The sequence below is a fragment of the Elephas maximus genome, chromosome 1 (genome assembly GCF_024166365.1).
Source record: "Elephas maximus indicus isolate mEleMax1 chromosome 1, mEleMax1 primary haplotype, whole genome shotgun sequence".
NCBI classification, from domain to species: Eukaryota; Metazoa; Chordata; class Mammalia; order Proboscidea; family Elephantidae; genus Elephas; species Elephas maximus.
Window position 1 is genome coordinate 153,095,869 of NC_064819.1, and position 19,065 is coordinate 153,114,933.

Here is a 19,065-nt window from a genome sequence, read left to right on the forward strand (position 1 = left end):
AGTGATTAAGAGCTTGGCTGCTAACCAAAAAGGTCGGCAGTTCGAATAAACCAGTTGCTCTTTGGAAACTCTATGGGGCAGTTCTACTCTGTCCTATGGGGTCACTATGAGTCAGAATCAACTCGACGGCAACAGGTTTGCTTTTGGCTTGGTAAGTGCCAGCTAAGGAGCCCTGGTTGTAATGGTTAAGGGCTCAGATGCTAACTGAAATGTTAATGGTTCAAACTCACCCAGAAGCTCCGCAGGAGGAAAGACCTGGTGATGAGCTTCCATAAAGATTATAGTCTAGGAAACCCTGTGGGGAAGTTCTACTCTGTTACATAAGGTCTCTATGAGTCGGAATCGACTTGACACGTACAACAAGGATCAGCTATTGTTCACGGCTGAATGAAGCCTTTTCTCCTTACCAAAATCTGACAGTCCTGGCTGAGAAACACTTGTTTGGCAGAAAGGCCTGTTCTAGATTTAAAAAACAAAACCTTGACAAATGAACTTGCTTTAACACACAGAGCTGCCTGTATGAGTGGCTGCAGGTACCCCCTGAGCCTCTGAGCTTTACCTGGGAGTCAATGACAAATATCAGTGCTCCTGTTCCCCTGAAGATCATCTCGTAATCAAATGTAGGGTCAAAGAAGTCAATCTGCCCTGGAAAGTCCCAGATCTGAAAATTAACAAAGGAGCTGTTGGAAACATCTTCCCGGCATATCTTGTTAGTGCTCTCCAAGAACAGGGTTTCGTTGGGAGACATTTTGTGAAAGACAACTTTCTGAATAGACGACTTGCCACTTCTCCTCAGGCCCATGAGCAGGATTCTCGGCTTCACTTCAGTGCTGAAGGGATCGCTGAAGTCCAGAACTGGAGAAACCACAAAACAAGAATGAGGGTGAGACACTTTCACAGCGGTTAATTAGAGAAGTTTCACTTCCACCTCAAATGTGATTTATGATTCACAGTTGATGCTATTCTTCCAAATACAGAGTGTTAACTAAATCACCACCCTACTCATTTAAGGACAGTTTTTGGTAAGTGCAAAACACTGAAAAATGCTGTTTCACTACTGCTCATACCATCCCAGAGGGCAAGAAAAACTGTGTAATTCCACATCACAAGCCGGAATCTGGCATGTAAGGAGCAGAGATTCCCTGGAGCAGATTGTTGGTGGAAGAGGCTCCAGGTTTTACTTTTCTGGAGCAATGACCTTCTCTGCCTAGATCATCAGTCTCTAGGTACTTACGAAAGGGAACTTTGTTTATTTGAGTTATGCTCTCAGTTACCAAGCCACAAATGCCTGAAAAGGGGCATGTACTAGAGGCCTCAGCCTCACTCTGTGACAGAGGGCAGATGAAGATTTCGTGAGAAGCTGACCTCTCCCAGGTCCACACTGGCTCTAGGCCGATGCTGTCCCTATGTTGCTATTTATACTTAAATGAATAAAAATTGAAATTCAGTTCCTCAGTCACAGTAGCCACATTGCAAGCGCTCAATAGCCCCATGTGTCTAGTGGCTGCCGTACTAGACAGCCCAGATACAGAACGCTGCCATCAATCACAGACACTTATGTAAGTCAGTGCTGCTCTAGACCCCAGTAACAGACATTTAATCCAAAAATCCTTTGTCAAGGATCCTATAGGATTAGGCATAACTGAATTAAAAGTAGGAATTAGTATAAGAGCTCAAATCACTGTAAGCCTCTCTTTTCCTTATTCTCAAAACATACAGATTAGTTTTACAATGTTCTTTAGTACTAGGCAACCACTTAATCCCTGAGCAGGTTTCCTACTTAAGTGCGGAAATATTAGGGCTCTGAAGTCAGCAAGAGCCAGCGTTTGAGTTGTGAGACCTTGGACAAGATACTTAGCTTCTGAGACTCAGTTTCAACATCTGTAAAATGGAGTTGATAATAATAAATATTTCACAGGGTCAATTTGATAATTAAACGAGATCAAGTATCTAAATAATTATTAAAAATAAGACCCATTGAGCAGCACAAAAATCAGAGACTACATCAGCCTGAGACCAGAAGAAATGGATGGTGCCCGGCTACCACAGATGACTGCCCTGACAGGGAACACAACAGAGAATCCCTGATGGAGCAGGAGAACAGTAGAATGCAGACCTCAAATTCTCATACAAAGATCAGACTTAGTGGTCTGACTGAGACTGGTAGGACCCCGGAGGTCATGGTCCCTGGACCCTCTGTTAGCCCAAGACTGGAACCATTCCCAAAGCCAACTCTTCAAACAGGGATTGGGCTGGACTATAAGACAGAAAATGGTACTGATAAGGAGTCAGCTTCTTGGCTCAAGTAGACACATGAGACTATGTGGGCAGCTCCTGTCTGGAGGCGAGGTGAGAAGGCAGTGGGGGACAGGAGCTGTTTGAATAGTCACACAGAATAGAGGGTGGAAAGGAGGAGTGTGATGTCTCATCAGGGGTGAGCAGCTAGGAGTACATAGCAAGGTGCGTATAAGTTTTTGTATGAGGGACTGAGTTGATTTGTAAACTTTCACTTAAAGCACAATAAAAAAAAAAAAAGAGCCATTCAACAAATGGTGCTGGGACAACTGGATAGTCACACTCAAAAGAATGAAGTTGCACCCCTACTTCACACTTAAAAAAGTGGGGGGAGGCAGGGAGATAAATGGACTTCACCAAGGAAGTGAAAATAAAGCCCACAAAACAGGAAATAAATTTGCAAGTAACATATCTGATAATGGTCTAGTATTCAGAATATATAAAGAACTTTTATAACTCAATAATAAAAAGACAACCCAATTTAAAAATGGGAAAAAGGCTTCAATAGATATTGCTCCAGAGAACATATACAAATGATCAATAAACTCATGAAAAGATGTTCAACATCATTCGTCTTAGGGAAAACCACAATGAAATATACCACTTCACTCCCACTAAGATGGCTATAATAAAAAAGACAGACAACCACCATTACTGAGAATATGAAAAAACTAGAACATTTATAAATTGCTGGTGGAAATGTAAAATAGTACAGCCACTTTGGAAAACAATTTAGCAGTTTCCCAAAACGTTAAACATAGAGTTACCATATATCCCAGCAATTCCATGCCTAGGTAAACGCCTAAGGGAATTGAAACCATATGTCTACGTAAAAACTTGTACATGGATGTTCACAGCAGCATTATGCATAATAGTCAAAAAGTGGAAACAACCCAACTGTCCATCAACTGAAGAATGAATAAACAAAATGTGGTATATCCATAAAATATTATATATAGTCATAAAAAGGAATGAGGCAACGATCTATGCTACAACATGGACGAATCACGAAAACATGATTCTAAGTTAAAGAAGCCAGGTACAAAAGGCCACATATTGTATGATTCCATTTATATAAAATGTCCAGAATAGGCAAGTCCATAGAGACAGAGAATAGATTAGTGATTGCCTTGGGATGGGGGTACCGGGGGATAAGGAGTGATAAAAATTATCTGAAATTGTGATGATAATGGTGATGACTTCACAAATTCATGAATATACTAAAAACCACTGAAATTGTACACTTTTAAAAAGTGAATATTATGGTATGTAAAACATATCTTAAAAAACAAAAGATTGGTGACTGGCCAAAAAAAAAAAAAAAAGACCCAATATGAAATTTGGAGAAATATCGAGAAAAGAAACCAACTTATTAAGAAAAACAGCAAAATACAGGTAAATATAGAGGCATATATATATATCTTTTCCCAAACTTATTTTTTGTTTCCTTCTGAACTATACCTCATTATGCCTTTCTAAGTCCTTGGTCCCAGTTTAGGCCTAATCTAATACAGACTGGAAAATAATTTTTTATTTTCCTGTTCTACTATCAATTTTTTTCAAAATTCTACAATTGTCTAAAACATGTTAGTAATTGACAATATCTTAGTAAATTTCATTTGATGTGTGAATTTGGGATAGGTGTAGGTAAGCACAAAAATTTTAAGTAAAACAATGATTGAAAAAAAAAATAAGCAGCTATAGATATGCACAGATACTATTTCACTATAAGTAACACCTTACTCCCACTGTACCCACACACACTTTTCCAGTTCAACCTAACCCAATTCATTAAATTGCTGGTAATATACTATATAAGCAGTAACATGGGAGTAAGTCACCCCACAAGGTCACTAGCTTTTCCCCTTCTTCATCAGTGATTATATATGCTACCCACTCACAGTATTGCCATTACAAGTCAATTTTAGCAAAAGCGGAACATGAATTAAAAAAAAAAAAAAACAGAACTTCCAGTTTCAAAATATCAGACTAGTAACATATTACAGTCTTTCCCTCCCATACTGAATCCCTAAAAATAATAGAAAAGGTGAACAATAAACAAACAGATACTGAGCTTGAAACAAACAGGTGAACTACGAGTTGACAAACAACTGAGAAATCCCTAGAAAACAGATCAGATTGAAGAGGGAAGTGACAACCTTGACCATGAATTGTACAGTTCTGCTACAGAAAGTAAGAACTGGTGGAAGCCCACAGCATGAAGACAACCAACAGGTCGTTATTTGGAGAACTGAAGTGAGGGGAGCCAAGCAGGCAAACCCTGTGCACGACTGCCCCACATGCCCACCACCACTCCCTCCACACACACACACCAGAATATATGCCTCCATCGGGAAGCAGTAAACGTCCAGGGACGGTAGCTCCTCAGGGGCTAGAAATGCCCAGAAGGAACAGAAGACACCCACACTATTGCCCTCAAAGTACTCTCACCTTCCCTAACTCTAAGACATGTGGAATGCAACAGACGGAAACGGCACTGGCTGCCTTCCATTACCTGCCAGACATTTGAGGAAATGCAAGATTATGATAGAGAAACTACAAACAACAAGTGAAGAACTTATTCAAGAAATTGAGTTCATGAAGGGATTGCACAAATTTCAAATTAAGTATAATCTAAATACTCAAAGGGAAAATATGGCATTCGCGAAACAAAGAACAGAAGCAGTCATGGAAATAAAAGGTCATCTATAGATCTTGGAAATAGAAAAATAATTTCTTAATTAAAAAAAGCTATATGGATTGAAAAGCAGAATAAGTACAGATGAAGAAGAAAATAGTGAACTGGAAAACCAAATTCTCTCAGGATGTAGTACAATGGAATAAAGCAATGGAAAATCTGAAATAACAGTTAATGAGATATTGTGGATAAGATTCAGAAGTTCCATTATCCAGCCAAAGAACTTCCAAAAGGACAGAATACAGAAAATGGGAGGCAGATAATATTTAAAGAAATAGGTAAGCACTTCCCGAACTAAGAAAAGATAAAATTCAAATTGACCCATGAAGTAAAGAGGAGAAATTTACACAACAACATCAAGCCCACACCGAGACAAATCACAGTGAAACTTCAAGACATCAAAGAATAATATAATCCTTAAAACTACCAAAAGGGGGAAAACGATTAACTACAAAGGAATCAGAAAGACATAAGACTTATCATCAGCAACATGGGACACAAGAAGGGAATGGAATCATATCTTCAAAGGACTGAAGGAAAACAGCTTTAAACTCAGATTTGCATATCCGTCACATTATTTTTCAAATGTGGGGGTGAGATAAAAAGACCTTCTGACACTCAGACTCAGAAAGTTTACTGCCCACTTAATCTGTTTGAAAGAATTACTCAAAGTTGTACTCTGGAAGAAGAAAAATACACCCAAAATGTAGTGTAATGCAATAAGCAATGGAAAACAAAAAAATGCTAGTGAAACCCATTAAGTTTAAGAATTGATTCTAATTTTTAATAAAAATTGGGGATTTTAATTCTAAACAATGTCAACATGGGAGGTAGGTAGGGGAGAAGTAAGTAAAAGTTAAGTAAAAGAATGCTAAGTAAGGTTCTTCTTAAAAAAACTTGAGTATGAGGGTTTTTTTTTTTTTTTTAAGAAAACCACCTCAAACCAATAGAGAACATGAATATACAAAAATGCATTAAAAATGAGTCCAGAAGGACATACAGCAAACAGATAATAATTGCCTGGATCAGGGAAGGATTCTGAAAGATAATTAAAGGGGATTTTAGTTTTAATTTTAAAAAGGAAAATATGCACACATAAATACCAAAAAACTAAACCCAGTGCCATCGAGTCGATTCCGACTCATAGCGACCCTATAGGACAGAGTAGAACTGCCCCATAAAGTTTCCAAGGAGCGCCTGGTGGATCTGAACTGCCAACCCTTTGGTTAGCAGCTGTAGCACTTAGCCACTACACCACCAGGGTTTCCGTGCACACATAAATATATATGGTTAAAATTAGTTTTGAAACAGAGAGAAATTTTTAAAAAATATATAAGAAGTCATGAAGGACACGAAGTGGGATCATCAAGAGACAACTGACACACTATTTTATGTTTTAATTTACAAAGCTTTTGAAGTACATTTAAAGAGGTACAATCCATTTAAATTTATCAAGTTTTAAAATTAATGTCCAAAGATGTACAATCTTAGAGAAAATCTCTGATATTCATATGCCAAACACAAGTTTCAAAATATCAAATACTCTTTAAATTGTCATTTTAACCCCATATTTTCTCCTTAAATGGTTGTCATAAACAAGGTTTCTGTTTCATCCATACGATAAATATATTGGATGATGTGCCCAAAATAGTTGCTTGGTAAATGTTGGCTAGACAAAAAGATGTATAAAATATAGTTCCTATCTTGGAAAACTTAAAATCTAGTCTAGACAATGTGCTATTGGCATAAAGATAGACAAATAAATCTATGGTACAGAATAGGGAGTCCAGAAATGGACCCACATACATATGAACAATTAATTTTGTACAAAAATGCAAAGCCAATTCCACGAAGAAAGGGTGGTTTTTTCATCAAAAGGCTGTGAAAAAACTGAACAGCCATACGAAAAAAAAAAAGAATTTCAATCCCAACCTCATACCATACTCAAAATAGGTCACAGGACTAACTATAAAACCTGAAACTGAAAATCCTAGGAGAAAATATTTGTCACCTTGGATTACACAAAGGTTTCTTAGATACAACACCCAAAAAAGAAAAAAAAAGTTAGACTTCATTAAAATAAAATTTCTGCTTTCCAAATGATACTGTTAAAATAATAAAAAGATAAGCCACAGACTGAAAGAAAATGTTTGCAAATAATGTCTGATAAAGGAGTTATACCCAAAACATGTAAAGAACTCTCAAAACCCATTAATAAAAATATAAACAACCTTTTTTAAAAAATGGACAAAAGATTTGAATAGACAAGTCACCAAAGAAGATTTATGGATGATAAATTATGCACATGAAAAGATGCTAAATACATCATTAGTCATTAGGGAAATGCAAATTAAAACCACAAGGAGATCCCAGTGTACACCTACTGTTGTTGTTAGTTGCTCTGGAGTTTATTCAGACTCATGGTGACCCCATGTGTGCAAAGCAGAACTGCTTCATAGGGTTTTCAAGGCTTTGTGACCTTTCAGAAGCAGACCCCTAGACCTGTCTTCTGAGGTACCTCTAGGTAGGTTTGAACCACCAACCTTCTTTCTGGTTAGTAGTCTAGTGCTTAACCATTTCCACCCCCTGGGGACTCCACACGCCTACTAAAAATAAAAATAAATCCCGATCCGTTGCCCTCCAGTCAATTCTGATTCATAGTGACCCTACTGGACAGAGTGGAACTGCCCCATAATGTTTCCAAAGAGCGGCTGGCAGTCAAGCTCTTAAACACTGTGCCACCAGGGCTCCACACGCCCCACTAGTATACCTAAAATTAAAAGACAGACAGTAACAAGCGGTGAGGTTGTGGAAGTACTTGAACTCATACAACACTAGTGGAAATACAAAATTTTCAACTTTGGAAAACAGTCCCATGATTTCTTAGAAGTTAAATATATACCTACCATACTATCCAGCCATTCCACATTTAGGTATTTACCCAAGAGAACTGAAAGCATATGCCCATACAAAGACTCGTACGCAAAGGTTCACAACTGCCTTTATTTTTAATATAAAAAACTGGAAACAGCCCAAATGTCCATTAACAAGTGAATGTATATGCAGATTTGGGGGCATCTCAGCAGAAAAAAGAAATAAATTATTGATACATATGACATGGGTGAATCTCAAAATAACTATGCTGAGTAAAAGAAGCCAGTCTAAAAAGTACACACGCTACGATCTCATTCACAGAAGATTCTAAAAAATGTACACTAATCTATAGTGACATCAGATCGGTGGTTATTTTGGGACTGGAAGGGATGGGAAGGGACTACTAGGGGGTACAAGGAAGCTAGTACAAATAAAGCTGTCGTGAGCCTTTGTGTGTATGTCTTTGTATGGACATATTGGTTGTGGTGACAGTGTCATGCCAAAATTTTCAAAAGATGTGCAATTTATTTTATGTCAATTATATCTCAATAAGATCCATGCTAAACAGGGGAGAAATGCTTGTGGACTGGGGTAGGAGGAACCCAGTGGATTACATGAATACAGACTTGAAGTAGGGCAGGATTTGGATGGGGTAAGAGAAGGAGAGGGCAGGAGGTCCTCCAGGAGCTGTTCTTAGTTGCCGTGGAGTTGGCCCCGGCTCATTGCAACACCATGCACGACACAATAAAACTCTGCCCAGTCCTGCACCATCTCTGTGATCAGTTGCAGATACAGACTGTTGTGATCCATAACATTTTCAATGACTGATTTTTGGAAGCAGACCGCTAGGCCTTTGTTCCTAAGTCCATCGTAGTCCAGAAGCTCCACTGAAATCTGTTCAGCATCATAAAAACATGCAAGCCTCCCCAGACAGGCTGTGGCTGCACGTGAGGTGCAATGGCCAGGAACTGAAGTTGGGTCCCTTGACATGAAAGGCGAGAATTCTACCAAGCAAGCAAAGGCATAATGCCTTGCATGGAACAGTAAAGTATGCATCCAATGAAAACACATGGTAACCATGTATGAAAGTGCCTACCACGTGCCAAGCTCTGTGCTAGGTACTCTACATACTTCATTCCTTTCATAATCCTTCAAGAATAGATATCATTATCCCTATTTCACAGGTAAAAAAAAAACTTAGGAACTAAAGGTTGGCCCATCCAAAGTCTAAGCACGCTCTTTCTGACACGCAACCCTGCCTCCAATGAACAAAAGTAAAACCCCATATTAAATCATGTACAAGCACAAAAATATTTAAGTGTTTACAAATGTCTTTCATACTGCTAGATGCTGGAGTAGATTTTAACTTATCTTCAGCAGAGTCTACAAGTCTCTGCCTGGTGTGATCACCCACCCTGGTGCACTGCAGAGGTCTGGGTCACCTGGGAGGCGATGAAGACCACTGTGAAAAGTGGAGTATGTATATGTGTTTACATACACAGAGTGTGGCAGGGTAGCGAAATGGGCATATAGCTGTGCTGGCTGTCAGCTGAAAGTATTTCCTTTTCCCTGACAAATTCACACATGGGCCAGATGAACAACAGCACCATCACCTCTGCTGAGACCCCTTAAACTGAAGCAGATGCATTTTATTGCATTTAGCTGGGATGTACTGGAAACACTGTGTACAGGGACTCCGCTGGACATTTCTACAAACTTTACCCATCCGGTGAGGGAGGTACACATCTGTTTTACACCTGAGCAATCTGGAGGAAGGAACCAGTCCAAGATCATATGGCTGGTGTGTGGAGAAGTCCTCACTCAGGGCCCCAGCCACCAATCAGCTGTCTCTTTGGCACATTAAATGCTAAATGTTATCTAATTTGCATATCTCATGAATTAAAATACACATGGACCTTTCCCTTGAGGTGTTCCACAAATCAGGGCTTCTAACTGGATCTGTCTGGTTCACTGAGAATATGCAATTCTAACAAGTTCCCAGCTGGGAATCTGCATTTCCACCCCAGATATACAGAATCAGAATCTACATTTTAAAAAGATCCCCAGGTGATTCTTCCCATAAATTCCTGGGAACTTGTTAGAAATGCACATTCTCAGCAGGGATTCGAACTGGAGTAACCGGTTGAAGCCCTGCTACAAACAACTTCATGCCAGCTGAGGCTCTTCAAATATTCTACATCCGACGTTATTACCAAACTGTAAGTCAGAGCAAATTACCAAAAAAACCAAACCCACTGCTATCGAGTAGATTCCGACTCATAGTTACCCTATAGGACAGCGTAGAACTGCCCCATAGAGATTCCAAGGAGCGCCTGGTGGATTTGAACTGCCGACCTCTTGGTTAGCAGCCGTAGCACTTAACCACTACACCACCAGGGTTTCCCAGAGCAAATTAGTGGTTATAAAATCAATTTAGTGGACGTTAAACAGCAACAGTATTAACAACAACAACAAAAGAAATAGAAGAGACGGGAAAACATCAAAGTACACCCTGCATAAATAAGAGTAAACATTGCTTGGTAGAACTCTTTTAGGTTTACATCTATGCATGTGGGCGCTGGGCCACCAGGTATAACGTGTTTATGTTAGACCACAGTCAAAAAGTTTTGTAAACCACTGCCGTAAATCCGGAGAGGTTTCATACATTAAAAAGGAACAAAAATCCCCCCTCCAACCCTCTCCCCACCTGTCTTAGTTATCTAGTGCTGCTAAACAGAAATACACACTTGTAGCTTTAACAAACAAATTTATTTTCTCACAGTTTAAAACAAAAAACTAAACCTGTTGCCGTCAAGTCGATTCCTACTCATAGCGACCCTGGAGTACAGAGTAGAACTGCCCCATAGAGTTTCCAATGAGCGCCTGGTAAATTCGAACTGCCAACCTTTTGGTTAAGAGCCGTAGCACTTAACCACTATGGCACCAGGGTTTCGGAGGCTAGAAATCCAGAGTGCCGGCCTCTAGAGGAGGGTTTTCTCTCTCTGTCGGCTCTGGAAGAAGGTCTTCGACTTCAGCCTTCTGGTTTTCTGGAGATCTCTAAATGTGTCTTGGCATCTATCTTACCCCATCTCTCTCTTTCTGCTTAATCCTGCCTCATTAACATAACAAAGACAACTCATTCCCAAATGGGATTATAACCACAGGCATAGAGGCTAGGATTTACAACACATATTTTGGTGGGACATAATTCAGTCCATACCACAACCCTTCCCTCAAGCCCCATAGAGTGCAAATCTGAGTTTCTCAAAGGGTCCTACTCCACTCAGGGAATGGTAGCTGCGGGAAACTTATATCAGGAAAAGGAACACTTAACCTCCTGGACTTCCGGGGAAGGCTGGACTCGCTCCATCATTTCCCTGAGCATTACCCACTCTCTCAGGCTTAGTAAGAGCAATCTGGGAAATGTGAAAGCGTGAAAGACAATGACAGATGATAGAAGAAAATCTGTGTAAAGCAGAAACCTGTCAGAGAAGGAAAACGTGAACATTTTCCACTAAAACGAGTGGAAAACTTGTGAGACGTGAAAAACAAGGCAGTCTCCTTGAGTTCCGGCTCACACAGGTTTCACTCTGGTTCCTTTGAAAGGGACAATAAAAGAGCTAGTATTTTTTTTTAAGTATGAAATCAGAAACTAACTACAGGAGGACCTTGAGGAGAGATGTAGCCAGACAGGGCTCTTTAAAAGTGCTGAGGGGAGTTTGGAGGAAGTGGCTAGAGTGAGGTGAAATTGGCAAGAGGGCAGTTTGTTCTCATTTCATAAAGGTTCCCCAAATGCCTGCCAAATGTTAGGCAGGGCTGAGCCAGGGGCTGCAGACACAAAGAAAAAAGATTCATCCCCTAGCAACTGAGAGGAAAATAGGCAAGAAAAACTGAGGATCACAATGCCCTGCTATCGTGCTAAGGGCTCACAGAGAGGGCTCCCAGGAGAAATAATATCTGAGTCTTCAAAAGGAAGAGGCATGAAAGAGATGAATGAGAGGAAAGGTGGTTCCAGGAAGAGTCTGGAGCTTAGGGCATACATTTTTAAGGCAAGAAGAGGCTATGCACTGTCCAGGGGCTTCCCACAGCAATTAGAATAAAATACAAACTTCTTCCTCCTCCAAGGGCCCTACATGGGCTGTACACCCCTCTACACACACACACACACACAAGGGTCCTACATGGGCTGTACACCCCTCTACACACACACACACACACACACACACACACACACACAAGGGCCCTACATGGGCTGTACACCCCTCTACACACACACACACAAGGGCCCTACATGGGCTGTACACCCCTCTACACACACACACAAGGGCCCTACATGGGCTGTACACCCCTCTACACACACACACACACACACACACACACACACACACACACAAGGGCCCTACATGGGCTGTATACCCCTCATACACACACACACCCGCCTGAATGCCTGGTTCATGTTTCCCACTTGTTCCCTATCCTCCAGCCACATTGTCCTTCCTGCTCCTCAGATAACAACTCTCGCCTCAGGGTTTTCACGGTGCTCCTTCCTCTGCCTGAAAGGCGATTTCTTCCCAGGCTTTCCCTACCTCCTTCTCCTCACTCAGCCAAGCTCCAATTTCACCTGGTCAACTTGACTACCAGTGAAAAGGAGCCCTGCTGGGGCAATGGTTAAGCACTTGGCTGCAAACTGAAAGGTCGGTGGTTCAAATCCACTCAGCCATTCTACAGAGGAAAAGACCTGGCAGTCTGCTTCTGTTAAGGTTAAAGACTCCAAACCAAACCCATTGCCATTGAGTCGATTCCTACTCATGGCTACCCTACAGGACAGAATAGAGCTGCCCCATAGAGTTTCCAAGGAGCGCCTGGTGGATCTGAATTGCCAACCTTTCAGTTAGCAGCCGTAGCTCTTAACCACTACATCACCAGGGTTTCCTCCATAAAGATTACAGGCTAGGGAACCCTATGGGGCAGTTCTACTCTGTCCTATAGGGTCGATATGAGTCAGAATTGAGTCGATGGCACACAACAACAACTAGCTCAAAGGCTGGCAGTTTGAACCCACCTAAAGGTGCCTAGGAAGACAGGCCTGGCGATCTACTTCCAAAAGGTCACAGCCTTGAAAACCCTATGGAGCAGTTCTACTCTGCAGACACAGAATCACCATGAGTCAGAAGGAACGCGGCAGCAACCAAAAACTGCTCTAAGTCAGGTCCCACCACATCCTGTGCCATAACCCGATACCTTTTCAATGGGGCTTACCACCATACACCGGAGTCCCTGGGGGGCACAAATGGTTAAGCAGTAGACTACTAACTGAAAGGCTGGCAGTTCAAACTCACCCAGAGGTGCTTTGGAAGAAGGGACTGGTAATCTGCTTCCGAAGAACTGCCTTGAAAACCCTGCGGAGCAGTGCTACTCTTGACACACACAGGGTTGTCCGCCATGAGTCAGAATTGACCCAATGACAGCTGATTTGGTTTGGTTTTGGATCACTATCCACAATTACCTTACTTTTTGTATGTTTGTTTTCTTATGTTTACTTGTTTGTCTCTCTCACATACACGCATGTAAAATACAATGTAGTACGTGGCATAAATTCAATAAATATATTTTAATAAATTATTTTATAGAGCAGTAACAGGTTACCTCATGATTTAGATGCTGAGAGGGTAGGATTTTACTCTGAAAGCAAGGAGGAAATCACTAAGAAGACAAACGTGAGATTTACATTTCAGGAAATTTACTCCAGAATAGGCTCCCTACAGGGGATCAGTATGGGGGGCAGTTAGAAAGTTTTATGAGACCAGAAGTGAGAAATGACAGAACTAAGGCACAGGCAGTGGAAACAGGCAAAAGGAATGGATCTGTGAAATGTTCAAGGAGAATCGATAACACTTGGTGACTCATGGGACGAGAGAGAAGTCCTGAGTTCCCGACTTGGCAGAACAAGCGAACAAGAGCCCCTTTCACCAAAATGCTAAGGAGGAAGAGGCTGAACAGGTATTTACACTTGAGGAGTCTGCAGTGCCTGTGTGTGTGTGTGTGTGTGTGTGTGTAGCTTGAGTGGGGAAGGGGCGTAGAGCCTCAGAAGAGTGGTAAGAACATGAGGATGCAGACAGGTTTGCTGCAGTGGGAATGGAGGTTGCTAAGGCAGGTCATGCCCCTTTCCTGATCTTGTTGGCTGAGGATGAGGCACCTGAGGGGTTTTAGCCTTGGCCACAGTGAAACTGCTTGAAGCCAACACACTCCAACCTCCTATCACTCAGCAACTACCATCTACTTTGAGGCCTGCAGCGTCATCTCTAATCCTCAAGTAAAACGAAAAAACAAACCAGCTGCCGTCGAGTTGATTCCAACTTTAGGGTGACCTCCTGTGTGCCAGAGCAGAGCTGTGCTGTACAGCGTTTTCAACGGCTGAGGTTTTGTAAGTAAATCGCCAGGCCTTCCTTCCAAGGTACCTCTGGGTGGACTTGAACCACCAACCTTTCAGTTAGAAGCTGAGCTCTAACTGTTTGCACCACCCAGGACTCCAATCCTCAAGTAGATATATTTATCCTTTACAGATGTCAACACCGAGGCTTCAATGCCTAACACAACGTACACTCAATAAACATTTGTTGGTTGAGATGAATAAACGAAAGTGACTGAGCAGATTTGAAGCTAAATTACCCAAACTTTAAAAAGAAACCATGTCCGACTTTGGCCCAGACTTACACTTGGAACTGCATATGAAGAGGGCCAGCTGTATGCCTAGGTAAAGTTATCTACTGTGGTCAGTGACACCACATTTATCTATCTTCTCCTTGGTCCATTCAGTACCAGAAACTCCCAAATACCCCAGCTTTGTAACTGGACTCCTGAAGACCCCAGGGAAACTCAAACCACCCAGAGAACAGCATTATGGGAAAAGGTCATTTAATGGGGCCATTATCAGCCTTTAACCTGCATGCTAATTACTTACTTCCCAATTTATCCCTTAAGTGTCAGAGCCCTGTCACAAGCCAACAGGTCTTGTAAACAAAGGAGAGAAAGAAGGACGAGTACCTTAAGCACAGTCCTGCCTGGGGGGCATACCTGCCTGATCTTCAAGGCCAAAGTGAACCTCCTTACACAGCTCTAACAGGGTTGGCCCAGCATTGCTGAGCTCAAGTAGTCTCTCAGGGAGAATGAGACACCATCATATGAAATGCACTTTGTAAATGCCGGTGTGTTATACAATTGTGGGCTGTTGTAATTAAGAAAGGTTCTCCAAGAGGTGACACATTTGAACAAGCCCCAAATGCGTAAAACAAAACAGAGATTTAATGAAGAATGAGGATAACGTGGTGGCAAAGCGACATCAAGTGGAATGGCTGAAAAAATGCTGGGTTAGTGCCAGATTGGGGTTCAAGTCCCAACTCAACCATATACTAGCTGTGTCACCCTGGACATGTCCCCTAACCCAGGGGTCTTAATTTTCTCATCTGTAAGTCTCTGTCAAAGTACATACACACAGAACACATACACACTTTTTCCCCGCAACCCAAGTGTAGACAATGAGAGGGTCTTTTGTGGAATGTGACTATACTCAGAGGCTCACTCAGTCTCAGGAAAGTTAGAATCTCTTTGTTATTAGTATTCCGTGGGGTCAACAAAGGCTTAAGGTTTAAGGAAGGGAGCTCTGGTTTGTTTCTATTTGCAACAGTATCTGTGGCTCCTTTACATTTCTGGAGTAGTGGGTTGATCAATCCAACTATTTTTACATTCAAGACCCAGTTCAATAAGAAATTCCAACTCAAGTGGGAATGAAACATATGAATAATACCAAAAACAAAAAACCAAACCCATCCCCCTCCAGTAGATTCCAACTCATAGTGGCCCTATAGCGCAGAGTAGAACTGCCCCATAGGGCTTCCAAGGAGCAGGTGGTGGATTCGAACTGCCAACCCTTTTGGCTAGCAGCCAAACAATTAACTGCTGCACCACTAGTACTACTACTAAAAGAATATGTAAAAATCAAGAAGATTCACTGTTCATTTGATTACCTACCTAGTGAGGAAAATCAAATGCAGACAGAATATATATTTTCAAAGGCATAAAGATCTTTGAAAGTGATTTTTATTTATGTGTGAAGACCAAATCTTTCTCTATCTCTATGAAATCCTCTCAAATCACTGGTAAGTAACTAAAAACATGATTCCTTATTTTTTAAGATATGTATGCAATATTTTCTTAAGATATGTGTGCAATAACATTTCTCATGTGTTCTGGTTGACCAATGCTACATACAACTGCAAGAAACAAAAGGTGTTCTTGTGAAGTTTTTAGCAACAGCTTTTAGAGCAAATGAAGGTTGGTTATATGTACTCAGTGGAGCAATGGTTAGGTGCTCAGCTGCTAACCGAAAGGTCCATAGTTCAAATCTACCAGCAGCTCCAAGGGAGAAAAGACCTGGTAATCAGCTCCCATAAAGATTTCAGCCTAGGAAACCCTATGGGGCAGTTCTAGTCTGTCACATAGAGTCACTATGAATCGGAATCGACTAGTCAGCACCCAGCAACATTTTACAGATCTGGGAAACTGAACTGAAGTCCTCCCCAGAGGTCTTTGGGAAAGTAAACCAGAACCCTGGACACATTAGAACAGAAGTGAGAAAGGTGTTTGTCTGGAGTGTCAGAGCAGAACCAGGGAAAGCTGCTGTCACAAGAAAAGTTTTAAGACTTTGACAGAGAGGGAGAATAAAAAAGGTTAAAAAAGTAAATAAAACGTAAGGGATAAGAAAAATGAGCAAGAGGTGCCTGTGTTAGGCAGTGAAAGCCACCATCAACACTTGCGGTGGGGTGGTGGTGTTGGTGGTGGGGTTTGAATAAAGCAGGGGCTGAACTCTGGGGCCAACACGGTTACTAAGGGACTGACCAATAATGATCTTTCAAATTTAGAACCACGTCCCTCATCCATTTCTGCCTCTTATTGCCATTAGACCAGCCTGTCTGTTTGGATATTAAAACATAAGAGATTTCTGATTAGAGAATCAAGATTTTGATACTCTGAGTCACTCAAACATGTTTACAATGCACCCAATATAAAAATATCCTCTCTCAATAAATTTGAACAAGCTCTGTGTTTATGGTGTGACCTTGGGCAAATCATTTCTTACCTATTTATTCTATACGTCCACTTATTCCAACTCTTCTGTATCTCTGTACTACCAGGGCCAGAAGGAAACCCAAGAGGTTAGCTGTGGCCAGGACTGTAGTGAACCCAACTTTTTTGGGATAAGACTGAATCACAACGGAAGGGGTTTACATTTCCACACATCATGCACTTGACCCCTCTCCTAGGCCTTGCTCATCGTGTGGCCTTAGAAAATCCTCTGGCATCTCCCAGCCACCGTTCAACATCAAGAGGACAATTACCTCTACTTACTCTCAAAAGATAATGAGAAGATGAATTCATTATTGATTATGAAATTATTTTAAGGGGAAAAAAGCCGAGGCGAACGATGAATAGATGTGAATTGCTGGATTCGCCCCATCTACGTGATCAGGGGAGTGTCACCGGCTGCCCTCCTGGATCTGCCTCTGGTAACCACCTGAAAGGTCACTTCCTCGCAATCTAACTGGGTGTGCACGATGCTATGGAAACAAGGACCTCACTTAACTGGACTTCGAGTGAGCAGCTACCTTAGCCAAGTTTCCTCTGAAAACTGGGAGGTACTTCGGGGGGAAAAAATTTCACTTTCTGATTAAATATGATCTTTTAATTGCTTTCCTTGCTGTTACAGCTTTTAAGGTACAGTAATTTACTAAAGTTTTAAAGTCTATGTGTCTTAAAAAAAATCATTATCTTTGGTACAATTGCTTTTAATGGCTTATTTATTGCTCTCTAGATCTGGAGTTTTATCTGGAGCATGGTGGTTGAAGGTGAGACTTACGTTATCTCTGATTAACTACCATGGAGGTGGGAGAAGGAGTTGGTGCGAAAATCTGTCCTTAACAGTACTAAAGAGCCTGAGAACACTCCTGCTATTTCTGAATAAATTTGGAGAAGCCAGAGGAGTGTAATTTAAGTCTTGCCGTAGCTGCACTACATTTTCAAACTAAGCATAATGTGGTAAAACTTGCAAAGCACTCTGTTTAAAAATAAAATCTGAGTCCCTTATAAAACTAAGGAAAACAACAATCGCATTATTCACCTTCAATCCACATTTTTTTGTGTAGCTCCTGGCAACTTGCTTTGCAACTTACCTGGCAATGCCAGTGTCAGTCCTGCATCCCACCTGCCAGGGTAGATTCCTGAACCTCATGGAAAAAGCCCCAGGTCTTCACTAAGCACAGGCACTAAACCACATAGCTTAGGTAGGAGAAATACTTTGCTTATGGTTCAAGGTGAACGCATATCCTTCTTTTCTCAAAATAAATAAGTCCATTTTTTTCATATTCCAATTTCAAAGTTTGCAAGTGTGAATTTTACCAAAAATAAAAGAGGATTAGAAAACGACATGTGCCCAGGAACCCATTAGAAATTAAGAGGATCCTCTGGTAGCACCTTGAACGTCCCAGGAACCTGCCCTCTGCAAGCAACAGAAATGGAAGTCACAACCCCCAATCACCTGATCCCAGCTCCCCAGGACCATGTCAGTCAGCATGACAGTCACCAGAGACAGTCCTTGCTGGACCCACTGATTAAGGAGCCTATCTGCTAGTCTAGAAAGCAAATGTTCTGATAGAAATTCTCCATCAAGGCCTAAACTCCAAAATCAAAACCATGAAAATCTGCAAAGAACAGGAGCCAAGAGATAATGGAGAAAGCCTCCTGAGAAACAGACCACCTATGCACATCAGGCCCAGGTGGAGAAGTGGCCAAGTTTAAGTAATGTTTACCAGAGCAAGGACTAATTTGTCGCTCTTCCTTCCACACCCCACTGCTGTTGAGTCGATTCTGACTCATAGCGACCGTATAGGGCAGAGTAGAACTGCCCCATAGAGTTTCCAAGGAGCACCTGGCAGATTCAAACTACTGACCAAAATATACTCAATTCTTTTATAGCAAGATTCCAGGTTGATCCCAAGAAGTCACGCAGAAGTAATCAAAGGCATTAGTAACTGACGGGTTTGCCTTTAGGTTAGTAGCAGAGTGGGGCCTCCAAGATGGGACTCTGGGGAAGCCCTTTGTTCAGGAAATCCACTCCCATTCCCCAGGCAGGGCTTTACACTTCA

The 19,065-nt window shown here is 41.5% G+C and overlaps 1 protein-coding gene across 1 annotated transcript in view; it reads right to left on the minus strand.

Moving 5' to 3' along the window:
- RRAGD (Ras related GTP binding D) overlaps positions 1–19,065 on the minus strand; it is a 51,718-nt gene that overhangs the window by 30,543 nt on the left and 2,110 nt on the right. Inside the window, exon 2 of the mRNA XM_049897253.1 lies at positions 560–855. Within this exon, the coding sequence (XP_049753210.1) occupies positions 560–855 (296 nt within the window). The remainder of the gene's footprint in view (positions 1–559; positions 856–19,065) is intronic.